Genomic DNA, 24121 nt, shown 5'->3' with positions numbered 1-24121 from the left:
TCCCTTCACAAGTTTCTGTAGTTCTGCATAAATTTCAGCTAAAAAAAAAAAAAGGGGGGGGGGGGGGTCACACCAGATATTGAAAGCAGAGGTACTTTCACAGTTATGTAATATTGGATAATTTTCCTGAATAAATAAATGACAGTCTAATATTTTTGTCTAAGTTGTTTGATTTGGTTCTTTTTATCTATTTTTAGGACTTGTGTGACAATCTGTAGTTTTAGGCCAAATTTATGCAGAAATATAGAAACTTCTGAAGGATGTACAAACTTTCAAGCACCACTGTAAGTGCACAGTGAAATTCATCTGCAAACAGTGGCTGGTCATTGGTCCCATACCTTCAACCTATTGTAAAGGTTGTTGAATTTATTGTAGGACAATTATTCGGTCTATCACATTTGCTTTCCTTGCTCTGGTCGTTATTGATCGGTAAGTTCACAAGTTCTTTTTTTCTTTCTTTTTCAAGACCTTCTGCGTTTGTTGTATTTGCCATGCTTGGGTATCTATGTTTCATTGGTTTCTGAATTCATCTTCCTTCCTGTCAACATCCTAACTGATTGCTTTGCTTTCACAGATCCTTTCACAAAAGTTAGTCTTTGTGTTGATTTACCAAGTCTAAAAGCAGACACTTTTGAAAATTGACCAAATAAGTTCAGCCCAGTTCAACACTGAAAATATATATATATTTTGTAAGTGTCAATTCAACAGAACATGCCTGACCAGTAAGAAATAAACAAATTAAACAGTAACATTCTGCTCTTTGGCTTCATCTTTGTTTTTTATTTTTTTTTATCTCAGTTCTGAACTACTTGAGCATAAAGCAGTGTTTTTCATTTATAGTTTTTACATTGTAAAATTACTTACAGTTGGTGCATTCATACTGTGTTTTCACTCATGATAATTTTTTTTTTTTTTAATTCAGTTCAGTAGCATCTTCAGGAGCAACTAATACTGCTGCAGACAATAACGTCTACACCCATGGCCATAAAAATTGCAGTTTACTAGAACTGCTCTGTAGTCAATCCTGCACGGGCACTGTAGCTCCTCACATTTGTCCAGTTCTACAATGATACGTTCCCTCTATTGTGCCTTCTCCAGTTGGTGTGCTTCTGTAAATGCATATCTCCTGCTATTTCATGGTCACACCCTGCTAACGTATAAATTCCTATGACTACTACTCCATGGGGAGGAGGGGTCTCTAGAGCTTCTAAAGCTCTCTAGGTCATCCAAAATACAATATGAAACTGAAGCTCCTTTGTTTCTTTAGACTCCAGAATACTAAACTGCTAAACTTATTACACATAAAATCAAGGTAATTCATTTGAACCAAGTGTCTCAAAATAGTATCATGTTTCCTTTTCTCTATGGCTGTTCCAAATGTGTTTCCACCATAGTGAAATTATATTAAATATTCCCAAATTAATAAAAAGGCAAATGCATGTTAGACAATTTCTGTCTGTCCCAACTATTAAGACCATTTACCATTTTCGGTCATATCCTATGTGACTGTGATTAGACAAAAAAAAAAAAAAAAAAATGACTGAAGTAGCTCAAGAAGGAGGGCTTGTACAGAAGTAGTTCCCTTAAGCTATCCATCCTTTAACTCTTCCTGGCAGTATTTAAACAATGACAAATATGAATTTAAATTGAAACATTTATTGTGGAAGTCTTGTTTCATTGTTGTTATGGTGTTATGATTGTTTAGCTTTAAGTCAATACTGGTTAAAAAGGAGCATAGTTTATATAGTAGCATGGGAAAATACACTGATAAAACAAAGCTGTAATGCTTAACACTTACTCTGTTTAAAATAATATTAAAAATTAAGACATAGGTAGAGAATGTAAAAACAAAAAAATATAGACTGAACATTTAAAAAGTTTACATCTCACCCATCCCCCAAAATATATAAATAAAACATTTTAAATATTTAACAAAGAGTATTAAAAAACAAAATCTGATTAAATTGTGATCAAAACACAAGCATCTGAATGCAAAAGCCTCATACTGAGAGGATTAGAACTGGTTATGTACAAAAACATTTACCTCTCACTGCATTCATATCAATATTTAACAAGAGGAAGTTTGGGTCAAGTGCATAGAGTGTCATCAAGCCATAGAAAGACTATCTTCAAATTGAAACTATAATCAACTTCTGGGGGGGGGGGGGGGAGCAGTTGCCTGAAGCAATGAAAGCAAAATTAAACTTTCGTCATCATTTGAAGTTAGCATAGTCTGAGAAGATATCCACAAAATCTTGTACGACTTTGTAGCAGAAGTCATACTGTTCCTGCAAAAGAAAAACAATGATTTACATAAAAGTATATCAAGACCTATTAAGAAACAGAAAATTGTCATGTCATTAAAGGTAATGCACTTGGCTGCTTTCCAAAACAATTCAGCAACATTGGAGCTGTCTCCTTGAAGTTAATTAGATTCTCACCACAGTTTGGACCATGTGTGGTCTCTGGTTGCGTAAACTCTTCACAGTCTGGAACACGTCCAGTAAGCCTTCGGCTTTCACTCGCTCAAGAATGTTGCTGAGGGCAATGAAGGTTCCGGTCCGGCCAGCCCCAGCACTGAGAGATCCAACACAGAAACAGTCATTTCTGTAATCTGCCCCTGAGTGTGTGCATGTGTGTATGAGAATGAATGAGGAATAGACAGAAACAGATGGAATAAAAGTTTGCTTGTCCAATTTTTCACATTCTGGCTTTAAACTGATTTAAAATTTTCTTAAGCAGAAGTCAGACTCCAAGCCAGCAGTGTAACTAGTGTATTCTTGCTTCGAGTGTGTGCATATATGTGCATGTGTACCTGCAGTGTACCACTATGGGGTGGTTGCCAGATTGCTGCTGTTGTCTCTGCACTGCAGCAATAAGGTCAATCATTCCTTTTCCATCTGAAGGGATACCGATCTCAGGCCATCCATGGAAGTGGAAGTGCCTGACTACACGGCTCTGCTTATCCTAAAAATAAAGACACCAATGATCCACAATTAGAAAAAAAAATTAAATCAAACAATAAATTCTAAATCATACAACATATACACACACATATTGTATCTATACATTTATAGGCACATGCCTTAACACATAAGGTTTAAAGAATTTTAGTTTTAAGAGAACTTGGTTGGGATTTCTGTTGCTATTGTTGGAGGTGTTCTTGTTTTTGCTTAGTTGGCTTAAGCAGTGCTTCAGTATTGCAGATTTTACTGGACAGACGTTTGCCACAACAAACGTTGCTGCTCTTCTCCTCTCACAGATTAATCCTCTTTTTTCCTGTCATAAGTGCAAAATGAAATCCTATTTTGTGAGCATTAAGCATCGCTTTACACTTCTTTAGTCACTTCTTTGCATCCTTCCTCATCAGACCTCTCTCTAGCTCTGAGCACTTTGAGAGACTGCAGCTCTGAGTACCAGCCATGATCCACTTCAGGCTGTAACTGGAGACTAGATGAGGGATGACTCACCGGCATGTACGTGAGTAGCAAATCCCGGAGGCTGAAAGTCTCGCACAGAGTGTCCCTCTTCAGCTCCACACTGTACTCACCAAACACAACGCTGCCCTCTGTAGGCCAGTAAGGCACACATTTCTCCTGGATTTACAAGAGTAGGTTCCATTTGGACACTTTTCACTTTACAGTTCACTTAGGTCTGAGCCCACAGTAGGGGACAGAACACTAATCCATATACAGGCACTAAGTTGACTGACTGCATACAAATTATTTAGTACAAACATGAATCTTTTAAAACAGTCATGATTATGTTTTCCTCATTTGTTTGTTTAACCAGGATGGGATCTAGTGGCTTGGGACGCCAGTGCTCAGGTGTACACTCAGAGGAAAGCCATGGTGCAAGCACCATTAGTGAAATAGAATCTATCCACCTGCTCCCTCTCCTTCAGCTCAGTCAGCATGACAATGGAGTGACACTTCCATTCCCACACCATGCGCCAGAAGTCCTGCACAGTGTGAGATAAAGGGCCCTGGGTGGCAATGAAGTAATCCTTCTGCCTGTAACCCTATGGACAGGACAAAAACACCCACACGGCATGAGTTTTTGGCTTATTTCAATTATTTATTAAAACATCATTTGTATAAGCTTTTATTTAGTTTATTAAACAAGTGTTAAGTGCTATGCTTGTGCATTAAATATCGGTATGCATTATTTATTACATTAATTATATACTTTTTATGTTAAATATGTAACAAAGCTGAATTAAGGGTTTATTAAGCAAAGTTCCTATAAAGGTTCCTATGAAGGTACTTCCATCTCATAATTAACCAGTTAGTTTGCTCATCTAGATGTTGGCTCTATAATGTACACCTAGTCCACCACCAAGTAATATAGATTGGTTTCATCCATAAAGATACTTACATCTATGAAAGATGCATTTATGTAATCTGTGAACTCTTGCCCTCTTTTTACAGATAGTATTACCCTGTTGAAGTCATCTGGAAAGAAATAAGCAAGAGATCGGATTTCATCAGCATACTTTTAGAATGGATGCATAATGCAGTTATATTAGCATCATCTTTAAGCTGCTGCACTTCAAAAACTTGATCAGTAAAAAAAACAGTAAAATTCAAACTTTAAAGGAAGTTAAAAGGAGGGAGAAAGCAGTTAACAACATGTTTCATGGGCCATAGAAGTTACAAGGGTGTCCAGCCCTGCTCCTGGAGTTCCACTGCCTCATAACATTTAGTTTTATTCATCCTAATCATCTGGAAAGGGTGTGTTCAGTTTGGGGTGAAAGTGAATCTTCCACAGTCGGATTTCTCGTCTAGTAGTTTAGACGTTATACAATAAGGCATTTTCTTACATGGAATGATCTGCAACACTCTATTCTTCCTCATGTTTGCTGGGAGATTTCCAGTTCTCATATTCTCCTTCATAATCCGGACATTAGTCAGTTTCTGCAGGAACAATAACCCCAGAATTGAAGGTCAGGAGAATGATCTATGCCTTCCATCAAAAACCACTATAATTACCTCCAATTACCTTTTATTTTACCTCCAATTACAGTGGATGGAACAATCTAATAGACACAAAGGAAATATCAGAGAGTAGAGGCTAATTACTCTGAATTCCTCCTCCAGTCCCACTCGATCCATGTGGATGTGAGTGCTGTGGATCCGATGCAGGTGGCCCTCCAGAGAGGAGACGTCCAGCTCTGTGTCACCATATAGATAGTGTTCCAGCAGAGCTTGATAAATGAAGGAGTACTGCATCTGGGGGACAAACGGCACAAGAGAGTGACTTTTCATAGCAAGTCATCAGCACTGAAAGAGGGAGGGATGTCTAGACAGAGCAAAGCCAGAGTGGAATTCTCACATCCGTCTGCACGAGCTGGCAGCGCTGGCCGCGGATTCTGGAGACAAAACCAAAGACGTCCACTCGGCCCTCCACATGCATCATATCCATCATGGCATCGATCACAATAAATGTGCCAGTCCTTCCAACACCAGCACTAGGAAGAGGGAGAGACAGAAAGACCGACCGACCGCAGTGAGAGAGAGAAGAAACTGAGGAATGTACTGTGAGAATAAAATGAGTCATACTCTAGTCTAAGTTTGTGATAGTTTGCATAGCTCAGATCACCTTGGAGCTGGACTGAAAACAGACAGTTATGTCCTATTGTCCTATTTGAACTGAGACTAGTTTTCATGACGTAGTAATAGAAATAAGTTCCATGAAATTTCAGAAATGTTTCTGAGTTAAAAAATTACTGGTAAGTAACTGTGAAATAACTAAACAGTGAAATCTCCTATTTGGCCTAGAAAGCCAACTACTAAGTTCTCTTGGCCATTGCCTGCAAGAACAGTAACGTCTGTGTCCTCAAACAGCTGCTGGGATCTAACACAGCCAAATGCACCACTGTTAGGGTCTCTTCTTTCAGTTGCAAGTTCCTGCTGCAAGTGTTAGTGGCCCCATATGGTGGCCCCTTTCTTCTTTAAACAGCTGAAAACACATGTACACAGTCCCAGTTTTGTAAGTTCAGTCATGTTCAATCGAACTCTGCAACTTTCATCTTAAGGCAACCTGGAGTTTTAAAGTTATGAAATGTTATACTTTGGATGTTTTTTTTTTATTATTATCCCTAAGGAATGCATACCCTCTACACACGTCATGTTAATTGTAATAGTTGCATGTTAATTTGCTACTGAATTCTATTTAATACATCTCCTGTACAGTAATAATTTAATCAAAGTGCATACCAATGTTAGAACTCATTTGAAAATGTATGCTTGAATAGACTGAGTACTAGCCCAAAAATAATTTCAGCCTTTCTCTTTCACTAGCAGACTTTTGCTGCTAAGGCCCCTGAGGAATAAAAGCTCCTCTGATAGCTCAGTAGCAGATGACCTGGCTTTGGCCTTCTCCCTCTTCCATATGTGCATAGTGTACTGGTTATACCAGTGGCACACCCCACCCCAGGAGGGGTTTTTAGTCATTGCTTACATGATTGGCTACCAGGCATACTTCCAAAGTAATATTATTTTTTATTGAGATTATTTAAATAATACAAACTGCATGTCACCTGATGTCTATATATTTTTATACAGCCTATGGCAGATAGTGAGTATGTATCCGTCAAACAGGCAAGGTCTTGCATACAACATATTATTTTTTAATTGTTGATAGTCACCCTTACCTGCAGTGAACTATTATAGGCCCAGCATGCATTGGGTTGACACTCTTGACTTTCTTGAGAAACTTGAGCATTCCAATGGGGGAGAGGGGCACACCAAAATCAGGCCAGCTTGTGAAGTGTAGCTGGGTGACCAGCCTTGGTGCTCTGCAACCCTCTGCACCATGCTAAAAGTCACAGAAAGCATCAGCATCAACATGGGCACCATGTGGCTTAAATACATAAACACCAGTCAGATTTGAAATCGCTAAGGCTTATGCTCAACAAATCACACTGTCTCTAGGGACACAGTAGATTTGTATGGTTATTTGCAAATTTCCACTTACATACTGCACGCAGAACTTTCTGATAGTGTAGTCTACCAGGACTGTGACATCCTCTACTGCCACCCTCACGCATCCATATAGCCAGCAGCCCTGCTCCGGCCAGTACTGATAACATTTTTCCTAGACACAGTCACGCAAAACTGTTAAAGATTAGACCTCCTGACAAACGGGACTCACACCTAATTTACATAGTTACTTGTCTACACCCAAGGAATCTCTATATTAAAGATTTAATTTTAAAACTTTATATGTGCATGAGAATATAAACTAATCCTTAAAAGGGAGAGATTATAATGTAAGACTTTAATGTACAGAGTATCACCTCTTTTCTCTCTCGTATGTTGGTCAGCATAACTATGGTGGCAGATTTCTGTTCCCAAACCATTCTCCAGAAATCAGCCACAGTCTCTGGTTTTGGTCCTGTAGACACAAACAGCAAGATAAGTTTGGGGGAAAAAAAAAAGTTTGAAGCATAAGCTCAGGGCATAAAAGGTGCCACTTTATAAAACATTATCCCTGAAAACTGTGCACCAATAGCTATGCTGTATGCATTTACTGGTCCAGAGCTGGCCCCTAGTACCTGCTGTTCTTTACTGCCTCAGTGATGTCAGGCTCTTGAATTCAATTAACAAGGGTGTTCTACACTATTCAGTTTGATGTTTCCCAATTTAACTTGATAATTACCTGCTGAACTAAATCTTTCCTGTGCTGTGGCTCTCTGGACCATGAATTTGGGAGCCCTGTTAAAACGTTTACCAAATGGATTTGCTGTGATCTATGAACATTTTCACACACTGAGGAAAAGGTCAGTTCATTCATGCTTACCTTGAGCAGCAATAAATTTGTTCTTTTCTCTGTAACCCTAAAGAAAAATATCTGAAGAAGTCAGTATATCTAATAACCAAACCAAGTCTCTGCTACATACATAGCTTTTGTATTAGTTCCTATTTATTAATCCTACTGTAATAACAGGATGTACTCACATCTATATATGAAGCATTGACATAGTCTGAGCATATGTGGCCATCTATATGTGAAAGCAGCACTCTGGAGTGGTCATCTATTGAGAAATATAGACAGATATAATGACGATCACTACATAGAACATAATCAAACTGTGGGTAAAAAAGTTTGTGTCTGTGTGCATGTATTACTCACAGGGAAGTATGTTTGGATATCTGTTCTTGTCTTTGTTCTCTTCCCTGCCTGCTTCCTCAAATGTACCACGGCCAAACCCACAAGGCAAAGACTGCGGACACATCATAATATGGCTAACGTGAGCTAGTGGAGTGCCGCGGAGGTTAAATGATGTGTGGGAGGAAAAAATGAGAGCGTGTTAGAGAGTGCAAAGCTCCTACATTAAACTCCTCTCTAAACAGCTTGCCATCGTCTGCCATACGTAGGCGGACCTCTTCCTCTAGGGAGTCCAGCAGGATTGGAAAAGAGCGCCTTGATGGGGAGGGAGATCTTGGGAGAAGCACCACTGTCTGTTCTAAGAAAGAGAGACAGAGCAGAGATATATGCGGCTGCTCGACATGCTATAGTCGTTAGTTTTCTACTGAATATGTTTATGAAGGATATGGATAGGGAGAAATATGATCCCTTGTTTGATGAACTTGTACTGCATTTCATATTTTAAAAAATAATAATAATAATTCACCAACAACAACAAAAAAGCAAATTTGCTCCAGATTCAAGGCTGCACCTACCTTGATCCTCCAAGAAGCCATTAGGTAACTTTTTGTCAACTGAAGTAACAAGATCCTTCCTTTGTTGTCTGAACCTAAAATAAAACAAAATGCTAAAATATCAACAGACAATATAAAGACTACAGTAAAAATACCAAAGAGCATATAATCAAATGATAAATGTTTAAATCACACACACCATCTAAAGCTATTCTTCCTCATGGGAGACAGGCTAGCACTCTGATTCCACAGAGCAGCTGAGAAATAATGACTCTTTCACCAACTAGCACAAGTGCCTTCACATTTTATTGTGCAAACAGTTGTTGAACTAGCTGGGCAGGGCTATACATGCATCTCCTCCCCTACACAACAGAGCATATTTTGCTCCACATGTCCTGGAGAGACATATGAAATGAAGCACATAATGAAATACCTAAAATATAAATTCTTGTTTAATAAAGATGGGATAAATTCCATTGGTTCAGTTCAATTCATATATTGAAAACTGGAAAAACAGCTTTTCAAAAAGTAGTGGCTAATATCAATTATAAGAAGAATATTAGCTTGTCATCTGACTGACCTAAAATTCAACTGAATGAATTTGAATTGTATTTTACCCCCAACCTGACATGTAGCAGAGAGATTATGCCAGACATTCCACTGATATCTCAGTCTGACTGACACTTTTTCATCTAGAGAATTTTTGTGAAATTCTCCAAATTCATAAAATGTGTACACCTTTTAGGATTGGAATACTGACTCCACTAGAATACTGATTGCGTGTGGACATGTTTAAAAAATACATACCTGAGCAGGTAGACTGTGAGGAGGATGAAGATGATGAGGAGGAGAGAAATGACAAGGGTGGAGGGCAACACATGGGAACCCTGAGGAGCAGGAGGCTCTGAGGAGAAGGTGAGAAAAATCCAGGCATGTTTAACACAGCTCCACTCTCTGGTCTCTTCAAATGGACAAGCAGCAGGACAGCAGATGAAGAACATGGAGTAGAGTCCATACCTGCCGTCCTGTTCACATGTAAGGAGGTATTTGATATAAGGTTTGTTGCCACCAGAAACAGAACCATTATGACTAGATGCAAAGAAGAAGAAAATAAGAAAAGGAAGAAAATTAAGTTTAAAATATTTTAAAGACAATATATTAACTATTAACTAATAAAATGGAATAAGTCGCATATATGTGAAACCATCTCTGTGGGTACTATTGGAGAAAAATGGTGCTCAACATAACTAATGGCTTCATTCATGAACAGATTCAAAGTCCTCATATAGTCTACAAGTCAGAAGAGATTAATGTAAATTTTGAAATTCATTGCATGGTTTAAGACAATATGCCATTCTCCAAAATTATCCCTTAAATGCAATTAACTATTCATAGCTTATCTCATGAGATTTAATATCTCCAGAGACATACTTGATGTTCCACATATAAGTAGAAGCTATGATGTTATAAGTAGTAGCTAGGAGCTAAAGAAACTGGGGCAGTACTCAATATTTAGAAGCATGTAAGCACGTGAATACTTTGGATGCAGTTTGTTTGTGTAGAAGTTTTTCATTAAAAGGAATCTCATCCAAGTCCTGGATGTGCTAAAAGTCCTTCCATTGCTACAATCACCCAGATTTTTTGAAAGCTCCTCTGGCCTTTGAGTGGATGGAGAAAGCAATTCAAAAGGGAGCATACTCACAGTCTGATCAAGTATGTATTTAATGTAAGTGAATTAACCTTTATTAGCTTAAAGGGTTCTTATTTCATTACAGCAGTAAGAATCAAGCCGCAGCACACAGTTCTATTACTGGCACCTTTGGGTGTGTGTTGGTGCTGATGATCCTGTTATTCCTGGCATCTTTGTAGAGGGTTGGGTCAAAACAGGAGCAGTTGCATTGGGGATGGGTTAAACCATACACTGTGACTTGTTAATGCCTTTATTTAACCTTTTTTGGCAATGAAGAAAACATTTTTGTTTGCTATTTATCTAAAGGGGGGATCCACAGTGTATCAGGGTTGTTATTGTTAACAAAAACCAATCACAAAACAAAAGCAAACAGTGACAATTTACTCATTAATTGAAAGAAAAATAAAGGAACAATTTTTTAAAATACAAAAACTCAATCCAAACTATAATGTTCACAAAACAGAATTAAATAGGAAAAAAAACTTGTTTTTGTATTTTAGCTAAGATATGAATGATGGCTTTATAAAAGTGGATTCCATATGTCTATAAAAGCTAAAATACAGAGGAGGCGGCAATGTTGCTAGGTAACCTATAAAGGTTATGCATTAAAAGTATCATCTTTTCTAATGGAACAAGTCCCTTTCAGTCAGACTGAGCTGCAAAATATTCAGCAACAGGTCTGCATTTTTAGGGGAGATGCAAATCCCAGAATGAAACAAGGAATTATCTGCTTAATGAAAGGCACTTGACTGGAACCTATCCAAATGTCTAAAGAACCATTAGCTCATGGAGACTGGCATGGCTAGGAATTGGATTTCCACATAATTACAGCCGTGTACTTGACTTTGCTAGACACCAGGGAAATGCAATAAGTAAAGCCTAAAAAGCCTTGACATTTGGTCATCCTACAAAGCAGGATTTGTTCGTGAAATTAAAGTGAGGATATCACCAATGGATATTCTGGTTGTTTGTGAACATATAAGCTATCTAGGCCTACTCTGCTCATACCTAATATGGCCACTCAATAACCTTCCCTGCATTATTGTGCAGGTAACAACACCACCTCCTCTGATGCTTCCAAATCTACCCAGTTATCTGTCTAAACTGGGTTTGCCTTGCAAACAAACATGGCCCACTGTTTTAATTAGCTTTTGGTGGTGTGTAAAAACATGGCTTTGAATACTTGCACAACCACTCTCACATTTTAATTGTTTTTGTGTTTCCACACTATTCACGCTAAATGCTAACACTGCCACTCAGTGGGCATAACCACAGTTACTCACAGATATTGACATTACGTAAAATGAAGTGGGAAGGGGTTAAATAATATGTAAGGATATGTCATGGTAACCAATTTTTTTCTTGAATATTTGAATAGTCCAAGATGCAAACATCTAGAGGAAGAGAGTTACATAATCATGGTGCATATTTACTAAAAGCCCAGTAGAGCAGAGTACCCAAGAAGGAGCATAGAGTGGAGATAAATCATGAGGTGCTTTAAATGTTAGGACCTATATCTTGAAATGTATTCTTTGTTTTATGGGAAGTCAGTGAAAATTGTAAAAGAACAGAGGTAATGTGTTTGTGTAATAATACAAGCTGCAGTATACTGGACCAGCTGAATTTCTGTTCAGAAATTTCACTAGGAATACAGCAAATAAACTATTACAGTAATCAAACCTCAATGTTACCAATGCTGCTGTATTAAATTTTTTAAAGGAAAGAGCAACGTCTAAAATATTTCTGATATTAAAAGAATGGGTTATGAGTTAATGAGGTTCCATTGACCGAGTAATAGCCAAGATGACACAAAGGACCTTGTGTACTGTGAGGAAGAGTAATGTTGCTAAATGAAATATGAAAATTGGGCAATTTTGATATATTAGATTTATAACCAAATCAACAGGGCCTCTGTCTTACTACAGTCATGGCCAAAAGTTGAGAATAACAAATTTTGGGTTTCACAAAGTTAACTGCCTCAGTTTAAGATCCTTTTGTCAGATGTTTATATGGTATAGTGAAGTACAGATATAAGCATTTTGTAAGTTTTTTAACTTTCTGATACATCCAGTTTAAGCAAAGACTTCATATTTACAGTGTCGACCCTTCTTTTTTAAAACTTCTGCAATTTGCCTCGACATGTGGGATATCAGCTTCTGGGCAAAGTCTTGACTGATGGCAACCCATTTTTGCCTAATTCATGCTTGGAGTTGATCACTGTTTGAGAGTTTGTTTGTCCACCATCTCTTTGTGGATTGACCACAGGTTTTCAATGGGATTGAGGTCTGGAGAGTTTCCTGGCCATTGACCCAAAATTTCAATGTTTTGTTCACTGAACCCCCTGGTTATCACTTTTGCCTTGTGACAGTTCCGTCATGCTGGAAAAAGCATTGTGCATCACCACATTGCTCCTGGATCATTGGGAGAAATTGTTCTTGGAGGATGTTTTGATACCATTTCTTATTCATGGCAGTGTTCTTAGGCAAAATTTTGAGCAAACCCACTCCTTTGGATGAGAAGCAACCCCACACATGAATGATCTCAGGATGCCTCACTGTTGGCATGAAACAGGACTCATGGTAGCACTCACCTTTACTTCTCCGAACAATCATTTGTCCAGATGTCCCAAACACTCTGAAGGGGGCTTCATCAGTGAAAATTACCTTACTCCAGTCCTCTGCAGTCTAATCTCTATACTTCCTGCAGAATGTCAGTCTGTCCTTGATGTTTTTCTTGGAGAGTAGTGGCTTCTTTGCTGCCCTTCTTGACACCAAGCCATCCTCCAAAAGCCTTCACCTCACTGTGTGTGCAGATGCACTCACACCTGCCTTCTGCCATTCTTGAGCAAGCTCTGCAGTGGTGGTGACCCGATCCCAAAGCTACATCCTCTTTAGGAGACTGTCCTGGTGCTTGCTTGACTTTCATGGGTGCCCTGAAGTCTTCTTCACCGCAATTGAACCTCTCTCCTTGAAGTTCTTGATTCGATAAATGGTTGATTTAGGTGCGGTCTTACAAGCAGCAATGTCCTTGCGTATGAAGCACCTTTTGATGCAATGATGACTGTACATGTTTCCTTGGAGGTAACCATGGTTAACAAAAGAAAACTTCAAGCACCACCACCCTTTTAAAGCAACCAGTCTGCTCTTCTAATCATGACAGTGATATCAGCTGCCTTGTCCTCATTAACACTTTCTCCTAAGCTAACGAGAACAACACTGAAATGATGTTAGTAGGCCATTTTGTGGCAGGGCTGAAATGCAGTGGAATGCAGTAATTTATTTATTTTTTATTAAGTTCATGTTCATTGCAAGGAATGACTTTGCAATTAATTGCAAAACAACTGATCTCTCTTCACAATCTAGGGTTAATATGAATTGCCACCATAAAACTGAAGCACCAAACTTTGTGAAAACCAAAATTTGTGTTGGTCTCAAAACTTTTGGCCAGAACTGTACAGTGCAGTATCAGGAAGTTATGAATCTTCCAATGTTTTAATCTCTGAAAGACAAGAGTAGAAGGTAGAGGAGTAGCTATTGGCAATTTCTAGTGCACATCTACAGCTGGTTGTCATCTACATAACAACGGAAACCAACCAATACTATAATGCCTCATAACATGTCCAGAGGAAGCAGATAATAATGATACATAATAGAGGGGTCCCAATACTGATATACAGTGTGTATGAACCTTAGGCATAGTTTTGTGGAAGGATGGTCTTTTTCCTTCAAGTTTGGTTCCTCTACCCGAGGCCTAGGAGCTTGAGGGTCCTACATAGTATCCCAGTTCTTCTCAGGACTGCACTCTTCTGGACGGAGATCTTGGATGTTGTTCCTGGGATCTGCTGGAGCAAGTCTCCTTGCTTGGGTGTCTCAGCCCCTAGTGCTCCAATTACTACTGGAACCACTGTTGCCATCACCTGCTATGTCTCTTCCAGTTCCTCTCAGCCCTTGGTATTTCTTTAGCTTTTTGTGTTCTTTGTTCCAGATATTGTGATCACTTGAGATTGCTACATACATCAATACAGCCCTCTTCTGCTGTTTGTCCATTGCTACTATGTCCAGTTGATTATCCATTACCATTTTGGCTGACTGTATCTGTAGTACATTTAAAGGTCACACAGGACCTTAAGCATGGTCATTTGGGGGTGTAGCCCACTTTGACCTTGGAACTTCCAGCTTGTACTCGGCACAGATGTTTCTGTATAGTATGCCAGCCACTTGGTTATGGTGTTCCATGTACGTTCTGTCTACTAGCATCTTGCACCCCACTACTGTTATGTGCTGGATTGTCTCAGGGGCATTTTTGCACAGTCTGAATCTGGGGTCCAGCATGGTGTGGTAGATCCCAGCCTCTGGTGATCTTATATTCAGAGCTTGTTCCTTTGATGCCATGATTAGTGCCTCTGTGTTGTCTTTCAATCCAGCCTCTTACAGCCATTGGTAGGATTTCTCCAGATCAGACACTTCCCCTTCTTGCCAGCAGTACATACAGTGCAAGGGTTTATCCTCCCATGATGGTTTCAGCTCCTAGTCAGGTTTCTGCTGTCTGAGGTACTCACTAAGCATTTAATCACTTGGGGCCATATTCCTGGTGTACTCCTGGATCTTGGTTGTTTCGCCCTGGATACTGGCACTAATGCTCACTATTCCTCTGCCCACTCATTCCACTTAGTGTCCAGTCTCAGAGTGCTGAATTTGTTATGAAACCCTCCATGCATTGTGAGGAATTTTCTTGTCTTTATGTCAGTGGATTCTGTCTCCTCTTTGGTCCAGCTTTTCATGCCAGTATGGTACCTGATGACTAGTAGAGAGTAGCTGTTAATGTCATAGGTCTTGTTCTTCACATTCAGCTGACTTCTCAGGACTAACCTCATTCACTCAGGACTTGATGTTGACTCATGCTTTGGCCTGAAGTTCTTGAGGAAGGCTCTTAAGAGTCGTGTTGATGTTATACAGGCTCATGCATTCCAGAATTCATGTTTGGGGCATTGAATCGTAGGCTTTCTTGTAGTCAGTCCAGGCAGTGCACAGGTTGGTCTGCCTGGTCTTACAGTCTGGAGTGACTGTTTCATCCACCAGTAGCTTGTGCTTGGTTCCTTTGGTGTTCTTGTCAAGGCCTTTCTGATCCATGCTCATATGAGCCATGTGAATACTCATCTTAGGCACAATGATGCCTGATAGGACATTCCCTGTTGTGCAGAAGCAGGTTACTGGTGGGTAGTGGAATGGAACTGCCCATTCTGGGGGTCCTTCAGGAGTGTCCAGCCTTCAGTTAACCATTGGTCATTACCATTCATTAGCAATTTGTTCATTTGTGCTGACAGGTGCTCGTGGAAGCTTCTTCAGCCAGGAGATGTAGACCATGTAGACCATGTCAAGGCCTGGACCTCATACTTGAGACCCTTTGTTGAATGTTCAAGTTCAAGTTCAAAGAGGTTTTATTGTCATTTCAGCTATATACAAGTACACAACAAAAACGAGACAGTGTTCCTCCAGGACCATGGTGCAACACAAAACAACAGTGCAACAGACAACATGCTACACAAGTGCAAACAGTCCAATATAGTGCAAAAATGTCATTAAATAAACATTAAATAAACAATAATAAATACAGAACAGGACAAATACAAAATGAGTAGACAGTGCAATTATTTAGTGCAGTACACAGTACTGGGAATATGTAAAGTGAGTTGTGCACAGGAATCAGTGACATGCTACACTGAACATAGCAGTCACTGGTAGCAGCCAGAATGGTTCAGAGTACAGTGCTGGTTTAGTACAGTACTCTAGCAGCAAGTAGGATAATGTGCAAGACTGCAACAGGAGTGCATAGTTTATTTGTGTGAGGTTTGACTTCAGCACTAGTCCGATGCAAAACAATGTGTGAGTGTGTGTATAGATATGCATGTATGTGTGTGTGTGTGTGTGTGTGTGTGTGTGTGTGTGTGTGTGTGTGTGTGTGTGTGCGCAAGACTGTGTATAAGCACTTATAAAAGTGCCGATTTTGGAATCTGAATTGGAATTGGAGTTAGCCAGAGTTCAGGAGTCTAATGGCTTCTGGGAAGAAGCTGTTGCACAGTCTGGAGGTGCGGGACTGGATGCTGCGGTACCTTCTTCCAGATGGCAAAAGGGTGAACAATGGGAGAACATCCTGTTTATTCTCCTGGATTCTATTTCTCTTGTGTGCCTCTTCAGCCTCCAAGGTCACAGGTATGGACAACTTGTACTTCTCAGGTACTCAGTTCTGACAGTTGACTAATTGCTCTGTGTTGCCCTTACCTTGGTCTCAAACCTCCTTCTCCACAGAGGATACTTGATGTTCATCTTGTAGCCAAGCATCTCAAGCATCACTGTTGTTCTGTGGCATTTATCAGCTGGTTGGGCTCAGGGATGGTCACAGTATTTATTGTCCATAGTGTTGCATTCATATCTTCCATTGACCTTTCAGGTGCTTCACTTGGTCTTGGTAGTCTGCTACAACTGGTGTCCAGCTTAGCCATGATCTTCAGCTATCAGGCCAGCTGATGATGATGTTGATGATGATGATGATGATGATATCTCCCCTCTGACCTGTTTTCTTGGCTGCTCCTTGCCATAGTATTTGTGTTGTACCTTATTGTTCTCTAGTTGTGACAGCAGTTGACACTTGCAGATGTTGGAATACTGAGCTACTAGTTCTTTCATTGTTAGTGTAGATGTTGGGTTTTGAAGGATCCACAGGTCCCACATCCTCTGCATATTCCGTCACACTGTAGTTGCTTGTCTAGCAGCATTCCAACAGTCCTCTGTTCTTCACTCTTGTGTAGGTCTTGTATTTGTTCCAGTAGTCCACTTTTCATCAGCTATCCAGTGGTACAGATATATATTTTGTTTATACACACTCATATTTATATATTTATATATTACACACACGTTCAAACCTCTAGTAAGGTCATTACTTGTAATGTCTTTCCATTTATCAGCCTTGGTGGGCTGATTCTTGGAAACACTGTAGTGATGCAACTTAACTTAAACGATGCACGGAATGGTCCATTACTTGAAAGAGACTTTTGATACTCTTTTTGTAGACTTTTTGATTTAAATGAGGGCTTAACCTACTACTATATTAAATGTAGCCATCAGTCAGGTATGATATTTAGTGTGCATGAATTTCTCCACACTTGTCATGGAACTGACATAGATACACATCCAAGTTTCCTGGTTCCAGATGCAATCAATTCCAAATGATTAGCTGATACCACCTGTGCATGAATCTGCTGTGGAAACAACCCAAATGGCAGAATCCACAATCTGGCCTTCTCAGATGTATTTCCAGCACACAGCACAATTATGTGATTATACATAACCTTTTGCTACTTTACGTAACTCAGCATAACCTCTAGAACAGGAAAGAAGAGAATAGAGATGAGCTTTATTGACTTGGTCATAACCTAGAGTGGAAGATCCTGCCATCACCAAATTTCCTGGAAGCTTTAAACACAGAGATGAAAGAAATGCAATCTGATGCAACAGCAGGACACCAGCTTACTTATAAACACATACAAGCACATGCACTTGTGACCAAGCATACTCACAAATGTGGTCCAAACCAGGGATGCCACTTATAGAGTCAGCCTCTCAGTCCATATCAGCTTCCTGGACAGTAATTATATTCAGGCATTAGTCTGAAAGGTCTCCTAGATTCATAATATGTGTCTAGTTGCTGCTTCTTCTCAGTTCTGGATAATGTAGTTACTCAGGTCATTTTCCTGTTCACTCTGGATATGAGATCAGCTTGTAACACCTGGAAAGATAGGGGAAAATAGAAATATTAAATATTAACTACCATGAACATTAATGTCAGGGAGATGTAGAGGGTTGACTTAAAATCCTAGTGAGAACCATCAGCACAACTCTTTATTGGACAGAATACTGCTCTCTTAACTAGAGGCTTTTCATCATAAGATAACTTAGGAAATTTGGTGTGTCTAGGGTTTCTATGGTACACACTTATAAAACTGTTGTGGAACAGCTTTTCCATATTTGTTGAGTTAGAGAATGGAGGTACACTACCTCAAAAAAAATCACTGGTTTAGAACGTCCTTCTCTCGCCTCTATACATACTATTATAATGGAAAACAAGGTGACAAAATTATACTGATCATTCTTACACAGTCCACTACCTTTTTAGACTGCTCCGTACAAACCATCTTATGCAGGACTGGGTTTCAAAACAGCACTTAAATGTATGAATGTTATATGTAGTGTTGTATAGGTTTTCAGGAGCAGTGAAACTAATTCCTTTCAGTCCAGCACTGGCAGATATGACAAAGTACAGAAACTTGAAACCTAACTTGAATCTAACTAAATGTCTGCAACCCACACAAGACCAACCTGCTCCCTTTAAGGGCGTCATAGTCCCATAAGGCAGACCTGAGCTATATATACACCCATGCTCTATATTAAAGAATAAAATGTGGGGTAGTAGGCCATAGGTTCACTTTACTATCAGTGTGGCAGGCAAAGTGCTGTAGAGGCAAAATATAATATAATTTATGACATAAGCATTCTGGTCAAGGGTTAAATTGTATGTACATAATATACTTCCTTGAATCCCTTATTTCCATATAGAATCATCTTTTGAGGATGCAGTAACATATTCTAGCAAAGATGGATTCTCATTCTATTCATAACAATCAATGAGATTCAATGTACAATGTCCTGAAAATTAAATTCAGTTTACTTTCACTGCTCAGTTTATATTTCTGATCTAATTTTGTGTGTTTGACTTGAAACTGGGGCTGTTAGTCCAGGTCATATTAAACACTTCACTGGGTCAGACAAACAAAGATCATACTGGGAGAATCTGTCAGTGAGATCTGAGCCATTGTGTGCAGTGCATTGCACTGGACGCTCTCAAAAACATAGGAGAGTACATGGTCACAAGCTCAAAGATTGGACCATATTTACATTATTATGTGACAAGAAACATAAGGTCAGGCAGATGCTATGCACATGCAAGGTACTAGCAATGCCAAGGTCATGGGTTCAATTCCCGGAGTGCACGCCTACTGTTATACTCATAAATATGTAAGTAGCTCTAGATAAGAGCATCTGCCAAATGGTAGAAATGTGGACAGTTGAGAAATTTGTGAATTTAGTTTGCCTTAGACAAATCAAGTCCTAACTCTGAGCCTTTATATATACAGTTAGACTTTGGAGAGTACATCATGGAAATGCATTCTACGGTAGTTATGAGAGGTAAGATCTGCGAGGCTTCTAATCACTCATAAATCTGAGTTAGTCAGTTTGAAAAATATGAACATTTGTCATCTGCATACGTCTCACAGCTGCTGGCAAATGCATGCATTTAGGAAATACATGTCTAGGGACATAACATTTTTTTTGTATGTTTGTCATTCTTTATTAACAAGCAGAAATTGTTTGAATTTACTAAATGTTGGTAAGTTAAATTTTTGAGTTATTCAGTCACACTCTTAAAACACTAAAAGTGATTGGAAGCACAGGCACATACATATATTCCTACCAGGTGTTTGATTACCACAATAAATAAATAAAATAAGAGTAAAAAAATCTTTTGCACTGATAATGTAAGAAGGTTTGAGGAATCACTATTTTATCCCTTTCATCACTGTCTTTAACACTATATTTTCATTGTATAGTCAAGTATAACAAAATACTACCACCTAATGTGGTAAAATCAGGATCCAGGATGCACAGAGCAACGTCAGTATTCTGATTTACATGTGCATAAATGTTTGCTTCTAATGTTTAACTGACTTTCCGGTTCTCAAAAAAAAAAAATCTAATAAATCACAAATAAGAAATTTGTCACTTCTGTTCTTGTAACCATGTAGCTTTAAACAGTATTTTAATATTTGTATACAATAATCTTTCCCATTATGCAAATGAGATTTAAGTGAAAGTTCTCTTTAATGTGAATTACGTGTAATAATTCAGTCCCGCTAACTGAGAAAAACCTGTGCAAATTATTCAACTCTAATCCAGGATATCGTTGAATCTCACTCTCTCTCTGTTTATTCATGTTCAGTCAAAATGCAAGAGAAGCCAGTACTTTCCTTTAGATTTCCTGATAAGTGACATTTTCCTGTGTGCATGTTTCTCTTCCCTCACTTTTAATTATCCATAAATCCAAGATGAAAGCATCAAATTTCCAAAATGATCTACTAGCATGCCATGTACATGAGATAAGCAAATCTATGTTAGTGTATATCATAAAAGGTACAATGTTAGTATAATCTAAGCTGTTACTGCACTGAAGGAAGGAGTGAATTAGCAGAAAGTCTTACTGATCTGGACTGACATGCATTGAGATTCTCACTGCTGCATTAATGAAGTGTGAGAGGATGGCAATCCTACCTTTATGAGATCACAAACTGTCTTAAAATCATGAATGCAACTTTTTCTGGGTCAGTGAAAAAACTACAAGGTTTGCAGTAAAACCAATTTGCACTGGACTTCTACATATGACTTCTAGCAGGGTGGAATATATACACTTAATTTGCCCTTAATGGAAGACTTTTTAAAAAGATCACAAATAATACATTCAGCAGACCTTATCAGAACAGCTGAACATATCCTTTATTCTCTCAGTACAAGTAGCAAACTTAGTCCAACAGTTAGCTAGGCCATCTACCCACAACTATCTGAAATGAATGTAGAGATGAGCAACAAACATCTCTTACTTGGAAATCAAAAATTTTGGGAAAAACACCTTGTATTTGATTTACTGTGGGGATTTTTTTTTCCATTAGCATTTTGCTTACTAGCCTCACATTTCTTCAGTTCTGAACTGTTTACCAATATTCTTACCTTTACAAACCAAAATTAGGAATTTAATTTCCTTTTAAGTGAATTCTATTCCATAATCCTCCAAATCATGTTCTCTACTTGAAACAAAGTCCCTGGACAGCGGTTATCATACATGATCCACAGCTTTCATGAAAATGCATCTGAACTCCATAAAATCATTAAAATAGTTTCCAGGACCTCTATTCAGCGTTATTCAGAATGGGGCAAAGATCATACAGTTTTGTGAATGGAAAGAATGCATTAACAAAACACGGGGTAAAGTCGTTTGATGCAACACAGTGTTAACTAGAGATAAGGTTTTCCTAAAGAGCCCTACAAGTCCGTATTCCATAATACAGTTGAACATATACTCTATACAGACCAAGAATAATTTTCACTAAAGCATGTCCTTAACAAAGAAGACTTTAAAAGCAACATAAACAGGCTTAAAGATAAAGAAATATGTGTCACGTTTCTAACGTGCTAATAGCGTTTGACATGCCGGCATGGGGCCAGCTGTTAACGAATACGCCACACCCTGCTGTGATCTGAGTGTTTGACAGAAATTAAAAAGAAGACAGTGGTAGCTGTTGGCTACAAGTGTATCAGGAGCGTGATTTTGCTGCAGAGGGCCTCGTTCAACGTACACTGACAGATGAAGACATGGTGTAGGATGATGAACGCCAGTGTGATTTTCAGTCACACCACAAAATGTCTCCTCTTTACATTCTCACATCTTTATTATCTGCAATATCCACTTGTTAAACAACAACAACAACAAAAAATGTTTATTTGTAATCTTTTTTTCTAATCCCGGAAAATCTAAATATGCATTCGAATCTAATGTCGAGTTGAGACGGCCCTGAAAATCTGCTACAAGAGAAAGTTGGGAGAAACATCAAACTACTGATAACACGATACGTCGTTATTTGAAATAAATAAATATACTTTTTAAATGTGACAACTCCCTGACATTACTAATATATGCTGTGTATACTAAATCGCTCGAGGTTCTTGTGTTTCTGAATAAACGACGTAGAGAGGCCAACCCTACTCTGCGCTTCTCGGTCTCATCATGCCTCTCCCATCGTGAACAAGGTTCGCCTGACGTACCTAGTACACATAAACTGCAATGACCGGAGGTAGCTGTCTGAGCCCAATTGCTTCCAGGCCAGTGTTTTATGTAGAAGCGAGAGTGAACGCCTGCAGGCATGCGAGTAGAGTATTATTTTATGGTGTGGAAACAGTCTCTGATTTATTAGCCTCTATCCAGCCTACTGAACTTTGGTGTCCTTTTCATAGTAATCACGTATTCAAAAACGTTTTTCATTACTTATCGGAATATTGAGCCTCTGTCTGTATGCAGAACATGAGGACAAATTAAAGAAGTCTACTGACATCTAACGTAAACGCGAATGCACTATGCTGGGAGAAATACGGGATTGATGCGCTTAACAAGTAACCTTATTATACTGTAGACATTTCAATGCTTACTACATTCAACGTTAAACGTCATGAGGCCTATTGTGGGGAGAACAATCTAAATCGCGTCCTCACCGTTGGGCATCTAGGTTATGGATAGACGTTCAATAATGAATAGCTCGCGTCTTATTAATTTAAATTGCAACCTTACCGCTTCGATGCAATCATTGAAAAAAGTGCTCAATAAAATACAAAATCCAGTATTCTGAAGTGGTGCTTTTATAGGATGTTTGCTTTCCACGTTTCCTGCTACACACGCCGGTGGGTTTGATGCGTCGCGAGCGGTGCGTCATTCTGTAATACAGCTAGTATCACCGCCCAGTCCTACCTGGGAATGCCCCCCCCCCCCCCGCCCTCTCCAGCTATATAACTCGGATCCTCAGTTTAGAGGAGAAAATGTTAATATTGTAAGATAAGGGGATATTGACAGTGTGATTGTTTCTGCTGTCAGAAAAGTCAATATAATTATTTTTGTCATTAAACATATTCCTCCCTTCGTAACGTTTCACACAGTCATCAACTGTATGCTGTAGTTTTTGTCACAAAGTCGTTTAAAAATACATTTACTGTGTAGTAATATCCGGATTCTATATATTGAGAACGTCTGCGAATATTTAGATCTGATTGGTTTGATCTAGTTTCATTTTTTACCATAGCGCACACTAACTATAGCAGTTCATGCTTGTCCTACTGAATCCCGTTTTGCAGTAGTTCTTACATGAGATGCCAAACATTTTCAGTAAAGTTGTCTGGTGATCTGCTACTTTCTGCATGTCACATTCTTAGCCATCATTATCCCTGAATACCGCTTTTTGCATTTTTTTTTCCCCGCACAGAAATGTAGTTAGGTTCAGATAAAGATAAAGGCTGGTTTTTCGTTTTTGGGATTCTCTAGACTAAGAGAACATTGACCAATACTGCCACCCTATGGCATAAATAGAAACTTTCAGTAACAAGTGTTTCATATCAATCATTATCCAAAATTGCATGTCATGTGGTCACTGGTTGGTTATAAATGCTAGTTAATGCATAAAGAAATGCCTCCATATCTATCTATCTATCTATCTATCTATCTATCTATCTATATATATATATATATATATATATATATATATATATATATCACATTAAGAAAATGCCAGCAAAGATTTCCTGCCCCTAAACATAAACGAACTGCACATGAATCCATTTATGCTGAAACAAAAAAGTATAGTTATTTACTGATTTGTTTTATATTAACCTTACATGTATGAACCCTTATTGTTACATGGTTGAATACTCTGAATATTCTGACAAAAGATATTTACATATTTACATTTGCAATGTTGACTAATTTCTCAGGATGCTATCAGCACACAATAAAAAAGTTTGTAATTAGTTAGAAATCTCATTTCTATATTACAGCCTTCTATAATATCAGTGTTACAAATGGCATTATTGTTATTAAATGCACAAATTGAAGTTTTTCCAAA

General features: G+C 38.6%; 1 protein-coding gene across 4 annotated transcripts; it reads right to left on the bottom strand.

Annotated features, from left to right (window-relative positions):
* Positions 1 to 1640: 1640 nt before the first annotated feature.
* Positions 1641 to 22927, bottom strand: ptpreb (protein tyrosine phosphatase receptor type Eb). Of its 4 annotated transcripts, XM_027033217.3 has the most exons (21): positions 22801 to 22927; positions 17930 to 18138; positions 9684 to 9755; positions 9474 to 9570; positions 8688 to 8761; positions 8337 to 8470; positions 8137 to 8227; positions 7962 to 8038; positions 7804 to 7840; positions 7301 to 7398; positions 6979 to 7098; positions 6656 to 6819; positions 5335 to 5470; positions 5082 to 5231; positions 4823 to 4916; positions 4378 to 4454; positions 3887 to 4021; positions 3471 to 3596; positions 2816 to 2967; positions 2442 to 2577; positions 1641 to 2288 (listed from the first exon to the last, which is right to left on the bottom strand). In XM_027033217.3, exons 3-21 carry the CDS (start codon positions 9748 to 9750, stop codon positions 2214 to 2216), a joined length of 2040 nt encoding a protein of 679 aa, XP_026889018.2. In that variant the 5' UTR covers positions 9751 to 9755; positions 17930 to 18138; positions 22801 to 22927; the 3' UTR covers positions 1641 to 2213. The 4 variants fall into 4 exon arrangements, with proteins under 4 accessions (XP_026889018.2, XP_081578074.1, XP_081578075.1 ...); XM_081721948.1 differs by lacking the exon at positions 3471 to 3596; XM_081721949.1 differs by lacking the exons at positions 9474 to 9570; positions 9684 to 9755; positions 17930 to 18138; positions 22801 to 22927 and adding an exon at positions 8866 to 8922.
* Between the last annotated feature and the right edge of the window lie 1194 nt (positions 22928 to 24121).

Source organism: Electrophorus electricus, chromosome 10 (assembly GCF_041902795.1).
Source record: "Electrophorus electricus isolate QZ-2024a chromosome 10, ASM4190279v1, whole genome shotgun sequence".
Lineage (NCBI taxonomy): Eukaryota > Metazoa > Chordata > Actinopteri > Gymnotiformes > Gymnotidae > Electrophorus > Electrophorus electricus.
This window is presented reverse-complemented; position numbering and strand designations above follow the sequence as displayed.

Coding starts and splice junctions, on each gene's coding strand:
- ptpreb (XM_027033217.3), bottom strand. CDS start 9,750: ATGGTTCTGTTTCTGGTGGCAACAAACCTTATATCAAATACCTCCTTA. Junction 8,762..9,473: donor CTCACAGTCTACCTGCTCAG/GTATGTATTTTT, acceptor GTTTTATTTTAG/GTTCAGACAACAAAGGAAGG. Junction 4,917..5,081: donor GACTGGAGGAGGAATTCAGA/GTAATTAGCCTC, acceptor TTGTTCCTGCAG/AAACTGACTAATGTCCGGAT.